The sequence below is a fragment of the Sminthopsis crassicaudata genome, chromosome 4 (assembly GCF_048593235.1).
Source record: "Sminthopsis crassicaudata isolate SCR6 chromosome 4, ASM4859323v1, whole genome shotgun sequence".
Classification (NCBI taxonomy): Eukaryota; Metazoa; Chordata; class Mammalia; order Dasyuromorphia; family Dasyuridae; genus Sminthopsis; species Sminthopsis crassicaudata.
This window is the reverse complement of record NC_133620.1, coordinates 238,583,630-238,604,776: the sequence shown is the minus strand read 5'-3', so window position 1 is coordinate 238,604,776 and position 21,147 is coordinate 238,583,630. Positions and strand designations below refer to the sequence as shown.

General features: G+C 33.8%; 1 protein-coding gene across 5 annotated transcripts in view; it reads right to left on the bottom strand.

Moving 5' to 3' along the window:
- The window catches only part of COL12A1 (collagen type XII alpha 1 chain), a 140,453-nt gene that overhangs the window by 83,136 nt on the left and 36,170 nt on the right, over positions 1–21,147 (bottom strand). For 3 of the 5 annotated variants that reach the window (XM_074310486.1, XM_074310484.1, XM_074310485.1), the window contains exons 14-15: positions 8,288–8,560; positions 2,401–2,667 (exon numbers count right to left, since the gene is read on the bottom strand). The exons of the other annotated variants lie outside the window; for them this stretch is intronic. In XM_074310486.1, coding sequence (XP_074166587.1) covers positions 2,401–2,667; positions 8,288–8,560 — 540 coding nt within the window. The remainder of the gene's footprint in view (positions 1–2,400; positions 2,668–8,287; positions 8,561–21,147) is intronic. 5 annotated transcript variants of the gene reach the window in all.

Sequence of the window (21,147 nt, the reverse complement as noted above, 5' to 3'; positions counted from 1 at the left end):
TATTAAGCTCTGGGCCAGTTACTATGCTCAGTGCTAGGGATTCAAAAACACAAATGAAAAAATTTTGCCTTCAAGGAACTCAATCTCTTTCCTTTCATTTCCATTCCATTCAATTTAATAAGCATTTACTAAAATGACTGCTATGTTCTAACACTGTGTCAAACATTAGAGATATAAAGACAAAATATAAAATAGTCCCTGCTTTCAAGGAACTTACAATCTAGCAGCAAATTGCTGGATAAGATAGGCAAATCAATAATTGTAAGTTGGAATAGAAAAGAACTATAAATTGGAATAGAATAAATACATAGAAATACCACAGAAGGAATAACAGATTTTGAAGAAGATAAATCATTTCTAGGTTTCTAAGTGAAGGACCAGGGAAAGGCTTCACAAAATAGGTGGCATTTACACTAGTTTTTGAAGGAAGAAAAAGCTTAGAAGAGAGTAGAAATGTGGAATAAATTCATTCCAGGCATTACTGATGGCCTGAAAAGCAGTGCAGAAATAGAAGATGGGCTGAGATCAAGAAATAGCTCTTAGTTCAATTTGGCTGTAATAGAGTCCATGAAGAAAAAAATGAGACTGGAAAGGGATACTGAAGGCAGATTATGGAATGTTTTGAAAGTGAGACCAAGAAAATTGAACCGTGTTTCATCCCATAAAAAAATGGGTAACCACTTTAAAAAAGTATTGTGTGTTTTTTTTTCAAGACCTTATATTTAGAGCTGGAAAGGACCTTAGAAGCCATCTAATCCAGTCCCCTCATTCAAAACAAGAGGAAATGAGATCAAGAAAGGTTATGATTTGTTTACAGTCACACAGCTAGTAAATCTATGTCAGTAATCAAATGTCAGTAATCAAACCCAGACTTTTCTATATCTAGATCCAGCAATGTACCCATCATGCCATGTTGCCTCTAAGTGATATAATCAGACCTGAACTGAATCCTAGAATGATTACTTTCTCAGCAATGTAAATTGGAGAGGGGAAAATATCAGAGGTGCAGTGATCTATTATTTTTCATTTTAATGAATGTAGCACTCCATTCAGATTTGAAGATGTCATCAGTCAGGGAGAATAGTTAGGAAACCATTACAACAATTGAGGTGAAAAGCAACGAGACTCTCAATTAATGTGTTGTGTAAAAAGAAACAAAAAGGTAGATTAAGAAATATTTCAGACATAAAATCAACTGCATTTGGCAAATGACTGGAGATTGAACAAGGTGAACAGAGGAGAATCAAAGGAAACTCCTCAAGTTCAAGCATGGGTTACTAGGAATTTAAGAGTCCCAAAAAAGTTAGGAAGGGGTGTGGATTTTGAAGGGAAGATAAAGCTCAGCTTTAAACATGTTGGATTCAAGATGTCAGGAAGACATCTAGGAATAGATATCTAATAAGTAGTTAAGTATTTGGAACTGGGGTTCAGAAGAACAGATGAAATTGGAGGTAGACATTTTAATGTGATCTGCATAGAAGCAATGACTGAGCCCAAGGAATAACATAAAATCACTATGGGAAAGAGCGTAGAGAAAGAAAGGAAAAAAGGATGTCTACTCTTAGGGACCAGGAAGAAAAAAATAATCACCAAAGGAGGAAAAAGAAAAATTAAAGAGTTAGGATAAGAAATAAGAAAATCGGAGCCAACATTTCTTATAAATGTTCATATACCAAGTTAAATTCCATTCTCTTCCCTCATCAGTTTCAATAAACCACAAATTCAATATGAATCAACAATGGAATATAATAGGCAGAATAGATAATGAAATCTTGGACTACTGCATGAGAGGTAGAGTGCCTATAATATAATAGTCACATTATATCTCATCCTGGTCAGACTGAGTATAGCCATTTGGAAAAGATATAGATAAGACAAATAGCATGCAAAAGAGAACAACTAGCATGATTAAGGACTTTGAATTATTCTGTGGAGGATGATTTCAAGCAACTGTCAGTATTTACTCTGGAAGAAGGAAAAGTTTTTGGAAGGGAAAAGGATGGATGAAGTGGGTACACTAGTAGCTGCTGAAGTATTTAAAAGACTATTATGTAAAGGAAACAAACTTGGTCTTGACTTCAGAATTCAGAACCCACAATCTAATGGGAACTGCAAAAAGAAAGAAAGAAAGAAAAAGAAAAGCAGATTTAGAACTAATATAAGGAAAAATCTCCTAACAGTTATCCAAAAATAGAATGGGCCCTGAAACATGGCTGGTTCTATCTAAGATAGGTTCTAAAGCAAGGGCTGAAAGACCACCTACTGTATACATGTATACACTTACTGTAGATGAGATTTTTATTTAGGTATGGATTAAACTAGTAGGTCTCTTAGGTCCTAGAAACCTCTGGGTTTCTAGGATTCTAAGAGCTTAAAAAGCACCTTTAAAAGCATACATACATGTGGTTCCTGATCCTTGCCTGTGCTTTCCTTCTCCTGATGTGTACATTGGAAGCACCGTAATATCATATGTAGTTTGAGGTTGAAGTCGTTTCAACACAGTTGATGTGACTGTGGCCGGCACTTTGGCCACCATCTGTCTTACTCCTCCACGAGGCCGATACACAACACGATAGTTCACAACTTTTCCAGGTGCTGGTTGCCATGTGACTCTCATTGTTGTTTCAGTCTCATCATCAACCCTTAGAGTCCTGGCATTTTGAGATACTGTGGGATGCAAAGTCAGATTAAAATACATGTCAAAAAAATAAATTATGTCAGAGTAATAAAATATGATTTAAGCAAAGAGTAATGGTGTATTCTCTGATATTCAAGTATTCTAAGAAAGACAGAATAGCCTAGTAGATTAAGATTTGCTCTTTGACATTTGCTAACTGTTTGACTATTAGCAAGTCACAACTTCTCTGGACCTTAATTTTCTCATCTGTAAAATGGAGATAATAATAACAATACTTTAGTAGCCACCTCACAGGGTTCTTGTGAGGTTCCAATGACACAATCTTTGTAGAATGTTTTCCAAATCTTAAAACTTTATACAAATGTCAAGAATCATGGTGTCTCATAGTTCAGAATTATAATCTACTTTTAAATGGGAATAATAAAGGATCCTAAGAGACCTTTCTTGCCTATCCCCTGAAAACGAGAACAGTAGATCTTAGGGATTTCCTAGTTGAGTGTTAGGGAATTTAGAAAAGAAAACATCCTTTTCATGGGATAAGGTTTTAGAAATGTTATCCTACTCCCATCTGTAAAGAATTTCCTTAAAACCAAACGGATTGAGGAATTTTGCAGCTGTTTGCTCTGCAAGGGAATTTTGACAGGGGCCATTGCAAGGAGAACAAGAAAATGACTTCATCCTGAATGAAGGCTGTTAATGAAATTTCTTGAGTTCTCTCCCTATAAAATGTAAAGAGGAAGGATATAAAGAGGTAAGCCATTACAAAATGTCTCAATAGTTTTAAAATTGGATTTGTAAAAATTAAGCCATCCTTCATATGGGAAGTGTTTGCTCAAGGTAAAATAAACATCACTGACAAAAATAACCTTTCTCTGATATATAAATGATTTTTGTTTAATGAAAGGGCAATTAAATATCTAAAACAGATCAAGTAACTTCTGTACTTTACTATGCCAGTGTGCTGTTTTTATTCAGCCAATACTGTTAGCATTTTATTTTATTTATTTAGGGATTAGATACTTCAAAAGGTTAGAATCATTTTATGTAGGAATAGACTATAAGCTCCTAAGAAAAATGATTGAGAATTTCCCCTCACTATTTGAAAGAGAAGAGAGATGGAAAGTAAGGAGGAAAAAGGGATGGAAAGAAGGGTAAGGAAAGGAAGAGAAGAGTAGAGAAAGGAAAAGGAGAAGAAAGGAGAAAGGAAGGGGAAGGGAAGGGGAAAGGGAAGGCAAGAGAAAGGGAAGGGTAGGGGAAGGGAAAAAAGAAGGGAGAGGGGGAAGGGGAAGAGGAAGGGACAATTTTGCAAAAATGAATGAAATGTAATGTATAGAATTATAAAGTTAGCTAACTATAGTGATATACTATTACCAAAATATTTTTAAACAAGGTCATAATCTTGGGTTAAAAGCCTTTGTATTAAGCAATCATGGAGGGCCAAAAAACTAAAAAAAAAATTGCCATTAAATATTAACCTTTTAAATAACAATACAAAATCTTAAACTTGGATATTCAGTGAAGTGATATCTTTACTATGTCCAGTAATGATGTATATGAATAGAAGAGAAGCGAATAAAATTATGTGTGTGTGTGTGTGTGTGTGTGTATAAAACAAATCTAGGATGTCTTCATCTAAAATGTATTCAGAATAACCCAACTCACAATTTTCTATTATTACAAATTATTAGATGAAGATGAACTAGTTTTAGTGAAAAGAAACTAAAAGTTTTCCCTAAAAAAAGTATATGGCTTGCTTGGGCTCTTGAAAAAAAATGATGTCAACATTTATTGAGGTGACCACTGGTTCAGGATTCTGAGTATTATCAACTACCATAAAGGTGGGTTAAAATATAATGTGTCTGAGGCTGTACTTGGAGAGGCTTAATCATAGATCATATATTTTGAGCAAGAGTTCTTAACCTTTTTATGCTTTAGAGAACTTTGACAGTATGATGAAATTTTACAGACTTCTTCTCAGAAGAATTCTGATTGTTTATTGTGGTTGTTGCTAAAACAACAAAAATGTTTTTTTTTTAATTCATCATGGCAGGAAATGTCAGATTTCAGATAAAGGTTAATAAAGATTCTTTTTCACATTAGTTCAAAGATCCCCTGAAATATATAAATTATCCTTTGGAAATCTATGGACTCAGAGTTAAAAATCCCAGTTTTAGACTTTGAGAGGCATCCAAAACCCCAACAACAAGACGCCTTCATTTTACAAATAAGACAATAAAGTCCAGTATGATTAAATGAATTACTTAAGTTAACCCAAGTAGTAAGCATAGGAAGGAATTTGAATCCAACTATTCTGTCATGTCTGGGCTAGCTCCCTCTGAAGGGCTCAGAATCAGCCAGAGTAAGTATAGGCAAAAGTCCTTGCCCCACATTGGGCGCCAAATTGTAGTGTCCTGTTGTCTCTCAATTGTAATCCTTTTCTGGGAGGAGGTTTATTTTCTGTAAATCCTTTTCTCTGTGAGCAGGTTTCTTGGGAGGCTTCTGGAGCCTCCAGCCAGAGTGAAGGTAGAATTTCAAATCTCCTTCTTCCTGAATCCTGGATCCTTTTATCCTCCCAGAGAATGGGCTTGTGGGTATTTCAAAAGTGTAAACTCCTTTAAAGGTGTAAACTCTTTTAAAGGTGTGAACTAAAGGTGTGAATTCTGAGCTAGAGAATTGTTAAGTACCATACTAAATTAGACAACCCAGTTAGCACCCTGTAACCCTAACACTATCCTAACTTCAAATTTAGCACATTATCACAACTCACTCTCATACACACATGTGCTGAAATACCAAGAATTCTTGCCATTACATTCATAGAACTAGTTTTTAGTGCAATACAAAAAGAAAAAAAAAATTTCTTCAGAATATCAACTCTTTCCTCTTACACAAGATGCCCAATTTAATTTCACTGATCTTCAAAGTTCAAAAGAATGTAATATGATCACACAAAAAATCCTTGGGTGCTGTCATGAATAGCAACCAGTGCTCCAAAAATCTGTTACCACTCCCCTGATACCAGTGCTAAGATTCCCAGGCTGTGCAAATATTTAAAAATCTAAATATGTTTAAACCAGACTTTTGCATTTCATGCTTCATACTGTGAAACCTTATAAGCTTTTAAATTATGCCTTCTTTATAATAAACTACAAAAAACAGAAGGAAACTTTTGCAAATTTCTATACATCTCATACTAATAATTATTAACTGACTCTCAGGCTTTTGGAAAGCCAACAAAGTTGGCTCACCTCTCCACTCCACCCCACCCCCTCACACACCACAAAAATAATATGAACAAGTTATGCTATGAATTGTTGTAGCACCCTCTTTTTTCCCCTCCCTTCCACCTCATGTTACAGATTTCTCCCCTCCATGGGATGCCACTAAACTAGGAAAATATATGTATATATATATATATATACGTATATATATATATATATATATATATATATATATATATATATATATATATATATATATATATATATATATATATACATATATATATATATGCATTCACATCCACACATATGCACATGCATGTGTATATAGACATATTACACATATACACATAAATATACACACATCCATTAGTTCTTCATCTACTGACATCTTGGGCACAGTTCCAATTCAGAATCATAAAAGAATCCCACCATATTCCTGGATCTTGCAATGTTTTCAGGGTTGCTTAGCTGAAAGCTATTTTGAAATCACTCAACAAAATATTCCCTACTAGGAGCAGAATAATAAGTATGAAACTTTTTATACCTTTGAAGTCAAGAATCTTATAAGCCCCATATGTGCTACAAATATAAATGCCCTAGACACCCTGCTGCCCCTTACCTATCACAACTTTTCAACAATATTTTCTGAATCATTTTATTTTTTACAGCCAAAGTTCAAAATTTTTAAAAACTCAGAGATGGCTACTGGAACAAATTAATTTATTTTCCCTTTCATTTTCCCTTCTCCTAGTTCTCTAACTTCAACTTTTAAAGTAGTTGACTCTCAGCCTTCTGAACCCTCAGGTTCTGCTTTGTCCAGAGGAGGCAAATTCACTAACAATAAAAGCAATCTGTCAACAAGTATATATAAAGAAAGAACAAAGATTCAGCTACTAGAGGCAATTTAATATTTCTAGCATCCCACATATTTTTGGTACTAGCACATGCTTAATCAAGATTTCCTTTCATAATAACTTATCTGAAGATAAAGATCTTCAAGGACATATCGTAATAGTACATGATTTTTGGCATATGCAATATTTGTCAATCTTTAAACTTCTACATTTTTAATTTTTTAATAGAGGAATGCTTTTAATGATCAAAGAAATTTATTGTAATGCTCACTCACATGTTATCTTAATTTGGTACACATTACTTAATTTTACATCAACTAAACTTCTGCCAAAATCCAGTCAAAAGACACATCCTTAAACATCAGCCAATACTTTGCATATACAAGATTAAATTTACCATGGAAACCAACCATGTCAATACATTTTTCTGAAAAATTTAATTCTCTGCTAAATTACATAGAACTACAGAGAATCTGGTTATGTTAGACAAAAGCCAAGACCAGATTTCTTTGTCTGAGAATGTTAATTTATACTAACTCAATTCTTAGTTAAGCCTTTGAGATTTTTCTCTGGAAAAAAAATTGGAAGGGGGGGAAAAAATCAGTGACGTCAGTCACTGCATACTTCAATTCCCCTCTAGACCTGAAAGAATGGCCACTGACCAATTCAACCTTTTCTTTCTAATAAAACATCATAAAGATGCATGCCCTCTTACTAACAATTGTTCAATTCCCCTCCCCTAAAACCTTACAGAGGGAAGACACTGAAATCCCAAGCTAGAAACAATTCCAGTAATCTGAGCACAATATCAATCAAGTAAGTATTGTTTGGAGTCAAGTATTGTTTGGAGTAATTATTCTTAATTATTAATAATCAAAGAATTACAAACAATGAGTCATGTGATTGGATTAAGGAAGCAACTTTTTATGTTAAAAAGTTGAACCTTCTTAACTTCATAACATTTCCTCTCTTTCCCCAATACTTCCACAAGTCCAAAGATGTGGCATTGAACCTAGAATAAAGAGTGTATACTGTTTACTTTTAAAGGAGCATTGAAATACTAGAGGGAGATTGAATAGAAAGCTACTTTAACAAGAATATAACTACTAACTAGACTAAAAGTGAATAATGGAAAGAGATTTTATGAGCTTCCTTTCCCTTCTTTGCAAGAAAGGGAATAATAATTTTGGATTTTTGGTCCTTCCTCATATTCATCCTCTCTCAATACTTATTACCTGAAATTTACCTGAAATAAACAGCATCTTTTAGCAAATGGAGGACTGGACTTGGAATCAATTGAACTTACTTTAAAAATCCTGCCTTAGACAAGTCCTAGTTTCCTCACTTGCAAAATGAGAAGGAAGGTTGGATCCACTGACCTTTAAAGTACTCTAAAGCTCCAAATTTATGATCCTATGATCCTTTCTATGCTTCTTACCATTGACTCTAAAGTTTTAATGTGAAGCAAATATATGTAGAATGGAGAATTACCTATACATATTCACACTTTTAAACATCTGCTAATATATATTGATTATAATCCAAAGCTTACAATGTAAAATGTCACTTACATTCAGTTGTAGCTTCTCCATTCAAGGGATTCCCTTCCCCACTGGTGTAGGTGGCAAATATTGAAATCTTATATTTGGTCTCTGGCTGTAGATTTTCTATCACAGTGTGAATTGCATCTCCAGGAACATTCTTCTCTCCAGCCTCAATATCATCATAAAGTGATCTCCATGTAACTCTGTAACCACGAACCATCCCTGGAGCAGAAGTCCAGTATGCTCCAATAGAAGTGTCAGTAATGTCTTTAGTAATCAAGTCTCGAGCAGAACCTCGTTCTATAGAAGAGAATTAAAAAAAAAAAAGGAATCAGTAAGAAAATATGTACCATAATAACCCAAATGTGCTCCCTCTTTTTTTTTTTCAAATTTATATTCAAATCATAGAGAATAGTATGTTGAGCTTGATTTCAGAAAGACCTGACTTCAAATTTCTTCTCTGATCCTTACTCACCCTTATTCTGATCCTTACTCCCTAGGTAACTCTTTATGTGCCACTGACACTCAAGTCCCTAAGTCATAGACAGGTTGCATCTGAAACAGTGGAGTGAGTTTCCAAACCAAGAAATACCCAACACTTGATGAAATCATCAGTTATACATATTTATCCTTGTTGTTCAGAATTCCTTCTAGTATATCAAAATCTATCTAAAATTGAAATCATAATTACCAACAATGAACCCCTCCTATTTCTACCAAAAGCAACCTTATTCTCATTCTGCCAAGTTAGAAACTTCAAAATCATCTTTTGATTCTTTCCTCTTTCTTGTTCCCCACATCAAATAAATCACCTGCTCCTGCCACTTCTTCCTTAACAATGTTTCTCATATCCATCCCTTCTTATTCATCTCCACTGCCATCATTTCAAACCAAGTTCTTCTAACATAAATGCAAAAGACTCTTTTCTAAAAAAAAGTCCCCTTTTTATCAAGCAAATTATATAATTAATCATTTTTAAATGCCTGATCAGCTGATAAGCCTAACTAAAATTTTGGCCTCTTTACTGTTTGTCATACAAGATACACTCTCTCTAAATTCCATGCATTTTCCTTTGACTGGCCCCCATTGCTGAAACTTTCTCTTTCCTCATCTCTGATTTCTAGATTCCCTGGCTTCTTTTAGGTTACATCTAAAATCCTGCCTTGTACAAGAAGCCTTACCCAATCCCCCTTAGTGTTGGTTTCTTCCTTTGAGGTTACCCCAATTTATCCCGCATATATCTTATTTGTACAGACTTGTTTGCATGTTGTCGCCCCCACTACATTGTGACCTTCTTAGAGCAGGGACTGTTTCTGTTCTTCGAACAATGCCTGATCCATTGGAGACATTTAAATATTTGTTGACATGATTTTAAATAAATGATAATCTTGAATAGGCACAAAGGGTCCTTCCTCAGTCGATCTTCCAATTTTATCTCCCATATACCTCACATGTACTCTCTTTGATCATCTGTAAAATTGGGGAATTAGATTAGGTGAATTTTGATTTCCCTTTCAACTCTAAATCTATGAAACTTACTACCTCATATACTCTTGGTTTAATCACTTATCCTCTTTCAGACTCAGTTTCCTCACTTGTAAAATGAGGAAATTGGACTAGATGGCCTTTTTAATATTTTATATTTTATCCTTTTTATATAGTTTTATCCTTACTTTATATAGCCCAGTATAATATAAGGTATTACATAACTGTTCATCGAATTGCCCTAAATAGAATTGTGCAGCTCCCATTTCTTTCTATTGGCTCAAATATCATCATAATACCTCTCTTCTATTTTTTCTTTAAAAAAAAAATACATTCCTAACTTATGTCTTCAGGATTTTCCCAAGAACCTCATCCCCTTTTATGCCTCAGTTATATCTTGGGGCATGGACTATTGTCCTCAAATGTTCATTTCTATAATTCTATTTTTTTAAATTTGTTTAAAGCTGAAAACAACAATCTAGATCACTTAGCCCACCATTCCTCTTTTAATAAAGGGGGGTAATTCACAATGAACTTACTAACCATCTCATAGCTATGTAATGGTAGAAAGTTCAGGAACTGAGCCCCTAGAGTCTCTTCATTCATACAAAGCCCAGGGTTTTTTCCACTGCTCTGTGCTTTCTACCAATCTAATTTAAACAAATCCCTAGTTCTAATGTGTGGCTCACTAAAACTCTAAAACATGACCTCATTCCAATGATAAAACTAGTTCCAAATAGCCATTCCTTGTTGTTAGTTTTTATAGAGTTATAAATATGAAAGGGTAACCTTTCAATGAAATTGAAAAAACACTCATTCTTCTATAACACTGAAAAATTATTCGTTATTAAAGGGGGGGATATACCCTAGAATAGGGGGAAGAAAACAACTGAAAATTTCTCCTCCTAAATTCAAACCTTTTCATTTAATAAAAAAACATGAATATAATCCAAATGGAAAAATAAGAAAACCCAAACTTAATAGGAGTCACAGCTTTCTTCCAATAAAACAGCTACTCTTTCCATATTTTAATGTAATATAAATATACAAGTCACTTTATATTGGCTACTTCAAATAGGACTTCTGCCACAATATGACATCAATATAAAACTATCTGCTTTCCCAGCATAATTTTTAGCAATTGCTGAGTGTTCAAGCAAGTGATACAAAAAGCCACTGCAAGAATTCTAAAGATCATTATAATTTCAACTATCATTGCCATAAAAACAGGAGTGAAAAAATAATGCATGCTTTACAGTTATATATAATAAATTTCCAGAACCTGAACAGAAAAAGCTAACATTAGAAGAAAGAAAACTCACACTTAACCAATATACATTTTCATTTTAAATGAAAAGTTTTGTTTTTTTTTTTTTCTGAGCCCCCAAGTCCAAGTGGGAAGTTGTTAATTCCAAAGCAGCTGATAGAACATCTTATCTGTGGTTGGGGGTGGGAATGGCAGGAAGGAAGAAGATTAAACATGCATTTCACAACAATCAGAAAAACATTTCCAAAATCATAGTAATTTATTTTCTTTCTAAGTTTATGACTGTTTCATATAAGATGGGAAAAGGATAGCTACTTGTATTTTAAAGTCTAAAAATGACCACAAGTCATATGTTTTCGTTGAATGGAACAAAATAGAAGGGCAGTGTTATAAGAACATCTTTGCACTAAATGTTATTCAGACAATAGAATACAGAGACACTGAATCATAGTATCTCAGAGTCAGCAGAGCTTCTGTGGCCATGTAATTTATTATCTTTACATGAAATCTCCTCAACAACATATACCAGAAGTGGTGATTCAGCCTCAACCCAAAAACTTGAATGAATTTATTGCCTATGGTTGCTCCCATAATTAGCTTCACTCCCACTTCCCCAATCATCCCTCTCTTTGACATCTTCCAACTTTCACCTCTCCTATCTTCTACCTCCATTCATCTGCTAAATTGCTATTTACTTCTGGAAAGATTCCAAACCACCCATAAAATCAAGAATTCCAATTTGTGTTGAATGTAGACTCCAGACAAATTTCAAACCCAGACACCAAAGCAATTGATAGACAAAACTATTAAACCATTGTCCTGAGATCTTTGAATAACAGAAGAGAATGAGAGGGTTTTCTGGATTATGGCAAGACAAAATTGTTCCAAGTCATCTGAACTCCATTCAGTTCAATTCCATTCAAAAAAAATTTATTAAATGTTTAATATCCTGAGACAAAAATAAAATAGTCCTTGTCTTCAAGGAGCTTATATTCTATTTTGGGGAGAGGGGGAATTTTATGCACAGATATGTGAATAATATCCACATATCTTACTTTTCCACAGTTTTATAATTCCTTTTAGTTATTTATGTTACAGAAAATACTTCCTCCATTATTGCTGAATTAATGTCTTGTGACCATAAGACATAATAAGGAATTGTTCCCAAAGATATTCTCTCCCTAGAACCTCCCTCCCCATCTTACCTCTACTAAAAATCAACTAAGTGAAATATTAGTGAAACACAAAAACCATGACTTTGAAACTAAAATTGGTTCCAATGTTGTGCTGTTTTGTTGTTTTGTTTTGTTTTGTTTTGTTTTCAGATTTAATGCTAGGATGGTTTGGGAATGGGGAACAAAAGACATCAGTACTTCCAACTTGTACTTATTTTCCTCCAAGAATTTGCCTCTCAGCCTATTTTCATTCCTATTTGCTGTTTGTGACATTATACTCATTCCCATGACAACAGACTTCAGTGTCACAAACACAGTCTAATGATTTCATTTTAAGAACAAGTGGCCGGTAGGGAGATTGTAAAGAAAATACAAACTCAAAAAAAGGGCTTAACTCACTGAAAAATGGGTCTAGACATTTACTAGCCAAGTAAGGGAGTTTTTCTCAGGGTTTTTTTTTTCCATTTACCATTCTTAATTCATTTTAAATGTTGCTTCTGAGTCAAGAAAACATATTCAAATCCAGAATCTACCACATTCTGGCTATGTGATCCTGGGCAAGTCATTTAATTCCTTACTTATCTAGGCCAACTTTTTAAGACCAAGTAGTAGAGAATGTGCTAACCTAGCATGGGAAAGGAAATTCTGTCCCAGGAATTCCCTACACTGATGAAATCAAAGTTCTTGTCAAAAAAACAAAAACAAAAATAAAACTAATGAAAGATCTTTATAAAATAAATGAATTGTGATACTCACTAATTTTAAGAAGAAAAGATAATAGAAAGTTCTCTTTTTAAAATTCTTCAAATCCCTCTTTCAACAAGGAATAGACTAAAAATGAAAAGTTTCACTCAAATTATTCTAAACCTCAGTTCTAAAATTCAGTTATGACTTATTGAAACAGTATTCGTTGAGTTAGAAAAAAAAATATGGATAATCTATTTTAAGGATTTTTTTTTCCTTCCAGTCTTTCTCCTTATTGCAGTTACTCTCTATAGCTCCTCCTTCCCCCTTCCCCCCCCACCCCCGATGAAAAGTAGATTCAAAAAAAAAAAAAAAATTGCCTGAAGTTAATAGGAACCTCATCTAGGACCGTGGTTTAAAAAAGTAAACAAACAACAAAATCTAGTGACTTCTAACTCTTAAGAGACATTTATAAATACTGAGCACCTACTGTTTGCAAAGCAATTCTCACTGATGATTTTTTTTGCTCCTTTCCAAAGCCATTTCAGTTTCTTCTTCAATCCAATTATTTCATGCTGGGTATATGACCAAACCAGTGTACTTTTTATTAAAAAAAAAAATCTAATTTCTACTAAACACTAATATCCCCTATGGAATCCAATATTTCCTGTTTTTCCAACCTAAATTATTATATGAAAAAAATAAAAAAATGGAGAAATAGAAACTTATGATATTTAAAGTCCAATGAACTAGCCCTTATCTAGCTATGTGAAGTCAGGAAGTTACAATCTCTCTGGACAAATGTTATCATGAGTAAAATGAAAGGAATGGCCTCTTCTCAATCTTCATCATTCTGGATCATACTTGTAAACTTTGACACTGTTAACTGTCTCTATCTGGATGTTCTCCTCTCCAGGTTTCCATGTTACTGAAGTCTCCTTTTCTCTACCTATCTTTGTGACTACTCCTAATATTTTCTTGTACATCTTTAACTATGTGACACTCACTATCTGTGGAGTGCATTTCAAGGCTCTACCTATTTTCTCTTCTCTTTTCTTTCTATCTCTCTAATTTGATAATCTCATCAGCTTTTGAATGAATAAGGTCCTTTCCAGGTCTAAATTTAGATTTTATTTTGTCATTCTTAAGTGATGAGAAGATGGAAGACAGTCCACAGAGAAGCTTGTATTCTATCACTACTGGCTTCTTCCAAGACCTACCTCAGCAAGGACCTTATGCCTACTATGAGATTTTATCTGTGCTCTTTCTTCCCTTTCCAATTACAGATTGGGATCCTAACCATAATCTTTTTTCTCTGCTTCTCCAAGATTCCAAAATAATCTGGGCATAGTTGCAAATAAACACAATTTTATAGTTTTTCATGAATATGATGATTTTTAAGATGGTATATAATCAAGGTGTGATATTAGTCTATTAATATTCTTATATCCTGCATTATATGCCTGTGCTTATGTTACTCTTCCCTCTGAAATGTAGCTTTCTGACAATAATGTCTGTAGTTTTTCTTTCAACTTCAGAGGTGTTCCTACCTAAGAGGTAGAATGTCATCTTCAAATATGTGAAGATTCTCATATAGAAAAGGGATTCAACTTGTTCTGTTTGGTAACAGAACACAACTGGTAGGAAGCAGAGAACAAGGTTGATCTAGGCTTGATAGAAGAAAAAACCTTTTTAACTAGACTGTCCAAAAGCAAAATGGATTGCCTCAGGAGGTAGTGCCTGTCACAGAAGTTCTTCAAGTAAAGGCTAGATGATAGCAAGTGTGCTGGAGTAAGGATTCTCATTCTGATATGTATTAGCCTAGACGGACTGAGACCCCTTCCAACTCAGAGAATTTATGATTTACAACAAAGAGTCTATTTACTCTCCTGCAGGAAAGAGATCAGGCATAAAGAATAATGACCCAACTTTCTCACTATTTCATGCTTGCCAAAATCTGATACATCTTTAGAAATGTTGATGCTGGAAAACTTTACCTGATTTTCCAATGTGCATAAAATATCATCAAAAACTATTTATTAAGTGTTTGTATCATTGTGCTGGGTGCTGTACAGGGTAATTTAGACAGGTGGTTTTTTACTGCTCTGAATGTCTCCAAGTGTTTAATTTCTACATCACTTTTTTCCATATACCAAGCCAAACAATTAATATCACATTTAAGTAACTTTCCTATATATCATAACCCTTTCCGTTACACAGTCTAAAAACCAAATTATTGCGGAGTTCAAGGAGAGCTATAACTAGTAAGTCTGGCAGCTAAGGCAAAGTTTTCAGGCTAGGCACAAAAGAGAGGGGAAGTAGGTGGTGAGTCTACCACTGGAAGCAATGAAATTGTGCTGAGCAAACCTCCAGACGGAGGTGAAGGGAAAAGTCAAAGGCACCAAAAAGTCCCTCTAATTGGTCGCAGTCACTTTGAATAACCCCCAGGAGGAAGAATGCTGTGGGATGGGATATGGAAAACCAGGAAGGGAAGGATCTTTATTATGCAGACATATTAAACAGGCCTGGCCTTGAATGCTTACTGGCTATGTGACCCTGGGCCACATTAACTCTGTTTGTCTGAGTTTCCTCATTTTAAAAAAAATGATCTGGAGCAGGAAATGGCAAACCTCTCCAGTATTTTTGCCCAAAAAACTGAAACAAATCAACAACAATAACAATATACCAGGCAACTCCTGGGAAGAATTAACAGGCAGGAAGCAATAAGTATGATGACCCAGAAAAGGGATAGGTCCCTTGTGGTGCCCCTACCATTCAAACTCCATAACTGTCAAATTGATCTTCCTCAAACACAAGTCTGACCCTTTCACCCCTTGTCCAGTATATCTATTACCTCTAAGATCAAATATAAAATCCTTCCTTTGGCTTTTAAAATTCTACATAATATCGCCCCTCCCTACCTTTTCAGTCTTCTTCCACTTACTTCCACATAATCTGTGATAGAGTAACACTGGCCTCTTTGCTGCTAAAACTCTGAGGATTTTCATTGGCTGTCTTCCATGACTGGAACTCTTTCCTTCCTCATCTCATCTCCTAGCTTCCCTGGCTTCCATCAAGTCTCAGCTAAAGTCCCACCTTCCATAATAAGTCTTTCCAAGTCCTACTCAATCTTAATGCCTTCCCTCTGGGACTATGCCCAATTTGTCAGATAGATAAATTATATAAATATAATCTATCTATATTAGAGAGAGGGGATTGATAGATGATAAATAAGTAGATAGGTGACAGATAAATAGACAAACAGAAAAATAGGTGGATAGATGGGTAGATGAGTAAGAAGATATCTTCTTTGCACCAAAGTATGGGTTTGCTATCTTCTCCATTAAACTGTGAACTCCTTGAGAGCAGTGATTGTTTTTTTCTTTTCTTTGTATCCTCAGAGCTTAACACTGCACCTGGCAAATAGGAGGTATTTAATATAGTCTAATTTTCTATAAGGAATATAAGGACTATAGTAGGAGAGGTCAGCCATCCAAAGGATGGCACCTTGGGCCCAAGTTTCATTTGACCTTTCTAATGCAGTTATCAATACAATCTGGATTAACCCATGAAGGCAATTGAAATGTCCATCAGACTTGAACAAATGTTTTTTCTTCTTTTCCACTAAATTGTTACTTTAATACTTCATCATAGAGTAGATGTGATTCTAGGTTCTAAAAGGCTATGCAAATGGAATCTAATTTGTAGCAAATTTTAGCAAACTGGAAAGGTCTGGGTCTATCCTCCAAGGACTAACCCAGCTAAAGCATAATATAAATCCGAACCTTGCTATATATTTACGACCCGTCTGTTTCCTCAACTGTAAAATTAGTTGGGGGAGGAGGGAATTGGGAGAGATGCCTTTATGGTTCTTAAATCTTATGATCTTATGATCCAAGATTGGCTCAATTATTTTGGCCACAGTAACTGGTCTAAGGCCATTGCCATCTGTTCCAGTGTAAAGAATATCCACACCAATGAAACACAGGTAGTTGAGGCAATGAAACCTATTGTACCTTATACATGAATCCAAGTAGCTTTCATTGAATTTCAAGTACCACTTTCACCAATAGATGTTAAAGTAAGCCCTCTCCAAAACTAATTTGCTCTTTCTGCTAGAATGCAGTTCCCAAAGCCTCCAACTTTCCACTTCAGAAGTAACTGAAGACCTATTCCTAAAGAAACTTATGTTGGAATGGAATTGATTAACAGCTGCTAAATTGAAATCTTTGTTTCAAAGATCAAATTCAGATGTTACCCATATTAAACATATAGGCATAAATATATGACATAATAAACATATAAACATATATGACAGACAAGACATAGTCACACTTTTTAAAAAATCTCCATGACAATTAAAATTTTAGCTAGAAATTTGAAGAGCATGGAGGCTACATGACAGGAATATAGCTTGAGTGTAGCAACTCTGGGGAAAAATGCATTTTCTAATTTTTCTAATTTTTTTTGAATGATATTAGTCCATAGAAGAGAAATTATCAATTATCATTTGATAAATATCCAAATTTCCTTAGAAATGCCAGGATTGGAATACTACAAACATATAACTTTGAAAATATGAGACAACACTAAATCTTTTAAAAAACACTGAGTCCTTGTTTTAGTCTATCTTAGAGAAACAGTATGTAATTCAACATGATGCAGAGTTTCTGTGACATGCTAAAAACTTCATTGTAATGAAATGTCAATTGAGTTAGCTCAATTTGAACTGTAGGAGGCCATTCATTTCTAGAACATTTTTATGTTGCTTTGACAACACAAGGGGAGCAGAGAAGAAATTATGCAAAGCTACTTCTTTCCCTGGTGAAAATCAGCACTCTTTAAAATATGCATACATCTATGTTATCCCAAACTGGAAGTTTCATTAAATTGGATTAATTTCTTGGAACAAAAGAAAAGTGGTTATTGTGTTTATTTAAATGTAAAAACAGGTTATTTTCTGCCTAAGCACCAACAATAGTGCCAGCCCTAAGTTCTATGAAGATTTATAATGCATTTCAATATGCAACAGTGTTTTGTTCATTAGAATAGGCTGTTCCACTTTTTAAAATCTATGTCTGCAAAACCAATATGAATGCTTTGTGGTTAAATTCCTCTAGAGTTAGTATCTGAAATGGTAATGAACTCTGCTTTTGTCATTCTAATACACTGAAGCCAACAATGCAAGTGCTAATAAATCCTTAGAAGCTACAAGACAATCACCTGATATATGTTAACATTTCAAAAAATAAAAATAAAAAAAAATCCTAGGAAAAAGATTATACTGTCTATAGCAAAGAATAAAAGTTTCATTTATCTCTTTAAATAAAAACCTTTGTGAACTTCAGCTAATCTATAAAACTACCAACGTCTATTATATTCTTGCCATCTGATTTTATGCCTCTGAGTCAAAGCAAGATCCTTGCCAGCTCTGTTCTTACCACCTCCTCTCCCAAGAGAAAACAGATTAGAAAAACAGTAGCTCTCAAAAAGAGTTCAATGTTTCTCTTTCTGTGGGCTTTCCATTTGCTGTATTTACCATCATATCCTATTCCTCATATATGGTATGTGAGTTTGGCTAAACTAATATAATAAAACTAAATGGAATAACCAGAAGTTTAAAAAAAAACTTCTCATTTTAATATAGTTATAACTAGGTTTTCATATATTTGTTAAGTTTTACCATATATAATGCAAGGGGATAAAACAGGGATTTTTAAGTGAGTGAAAAAGAAAAAAAAAAAAAGACTTTCCTCCCAAATCTTGAAAGCTCAAAATTTAATTCTGCTAAATTTATGTATTAATTCAATTCAACAAATATTTATTAAGGTTTTCCTTCTCCTATGTGAAAGACTAGTTGTGAATTACACATATTCCTCACAGTCTCAGGCATATAAATTTATTATTCTATAAAGTCATTTTGCAAATGCTTCCTCCTGGCCATTGTATGGTGAACATAAAAAGTTAAATATTTACTTCATTTATGTTATTGTCTCTCTATCTCTTTAGAGAAGTATTTTTATAAAGGATATGTAAATATACCTACATGCACATATATACATATCTGTGTGCATATATACACTATATATGTATGGATGTGTGTGTGTATATATATATATATGTATATACATATGTGTATAATCATGTGTGTATGTATATGTGTACACACACACAAGCTCTGACTACTGACTTCTCTGGTTTCTTTTAAGTCTCAAGTAAAATCCTACCTATCTTCTACAGGAAGATTCCCCAATGGTTCTTAATCATAATGTCTTCTCTCTGTTAATAATTTTTTAGTTATCCTATATAACTTGTTTGTATGTATTTGTTTCTTTCCTTCTTATTGTGGGCAGAATAGAATTTTTGGCTATAAAGTTTTGAATGGAGTTATCATAATTTCATTACTTGAAAGAATAGCCACATTATTGTCTGGAATCTTCTGAAGTAAGAAAATTATAAGCCATTTACTTCCATTCATGGCTAGGTTTGCAAGAGCCCTTGTAGAAAGTGATTAAAGATAGATCAGTTAATTGGACTATGCAAAAATGTTGCTCCCGAGATTATACGGTTATTTAAAAGATCTTCTGACTAAAACTATAGCCTTTTTTTAACTATGGGAAATAAAAAATCTTTTAAAAGTGTAATTATTTTGCTTTTCAAGACATTATGAAAGTGACATTTTCACAACTCAAAATGAAGCTCATAATCATTCTAAAAAGAATAAAGGTTAAAAGTATACTCCCTGCAAAATGTTGCAGGTGATTAAATATACAGAAAGTCATTGGAAAGTATAGGGGCAAAGGGAAAGGCAATAAATCACAAGGAAAAAGGCAAATCTCCATAAAATACCATATGTTGTTGCAGATGTAGAGTTTACATACTTTTACTGTTCTGACGGGGTCACTGTGGACTGGGCCAATTTTAGTTCATTTACCTTAAAGATTTTCTACCCTTTAAAATATGCATTTAAAAATCACAGGAACACTTCTAACTGTTCTTCACCTCCATGGCTATATCCTTAAGAAGATAGTTTGAGTCAACAATTTATTTCCACTCTATCTTACAACCCACCTTTTTAATCATTTTTGAAAGGCTAAAAATTGCAGTCTAGTAATGTGTAAGCTCCCTGATGGCAGGAACTGTTTCATTTCTGCTTTTGTATCCCCTGTGCAGGGACTGGCCCATGTAAAAAAGGAAGTTTAATCAAACTATATGAATCTAAGAAAGTATTTCCACAATCATCATAACAGATTTTTTAAAGTAGCTTGAGTTATGCCAATTCAAACAAAAAGGATTCTATATCAATATTATATGTTTCAAATCTGGATTTCTTGAGATATTGAAATAAACAACTATATCTTTTTTCTTTTTATCCCTATCTTTAAGTAGAATTTTCCAAGTATTATTGAATATTTAATTATTGGTGGTTTTATCTCTGACAATCTTGTGAACTTCATGAAGTCATCATTTTAGATTTAATTTGAACCACTTCTACTTTTGAGATGAGAAAAAGAGAGGTCTGAACTATTGTTTCATCAGTATGGAGAACTTCTAGTATGGAAATTTCCTCTATTGATAGCTCTTGGACAACCTCTGGTATGCTGAGATTTATTGATTTATCCATGATTATATATAGCTAGTATGTATCAGAGACAAGTCTTGAACTCAGGTTTTGAAAGGCTGTAACCATTATGCCACAGTGATTTTCACAGTTGGGGGGGGAAGTAGGAGGCAATTGTCAACAAAACATTATACCTTTAAAATGTTACATTCACTACTTGAAGACCATTCTGTCTTAGGTAAAATGAAAAAATATTTAATTCTAAACCATCTTGTACTGTATGTTTAGTTTGTACACTCATAGATCTAGAAGTAGAAGGGAATTTAGAGGCCATCTTGTCCAACTTTTTCATTTTACAAATGAGGAAATTGAGATCCAGAGAAATAAAGTGATTTGTTCAAGATTACACAGATGTTTTTAAGTGTCATGACTGGCCAAGATATACAATAATTAAGTATCCCTTACATTTGTCTAGGGCAGTGGTTTCCAAATTTTCTAGATAATACATCCCCATCAGAAAAAAAAAATTGGCATGTAGCCCCAGTATTTATTCATTTATAAATTATACATAAATGCTACTATACTAATATGTATGTTTCAAAACTTAACATAAATAACATAAAGTTTAGAAAAAGAATGAGATAAAGATAAAATAATATTTTAATTTCAGAGTCAATAGGGAGCCATTGATGTTTATTGAGCAAGGAAATAACAT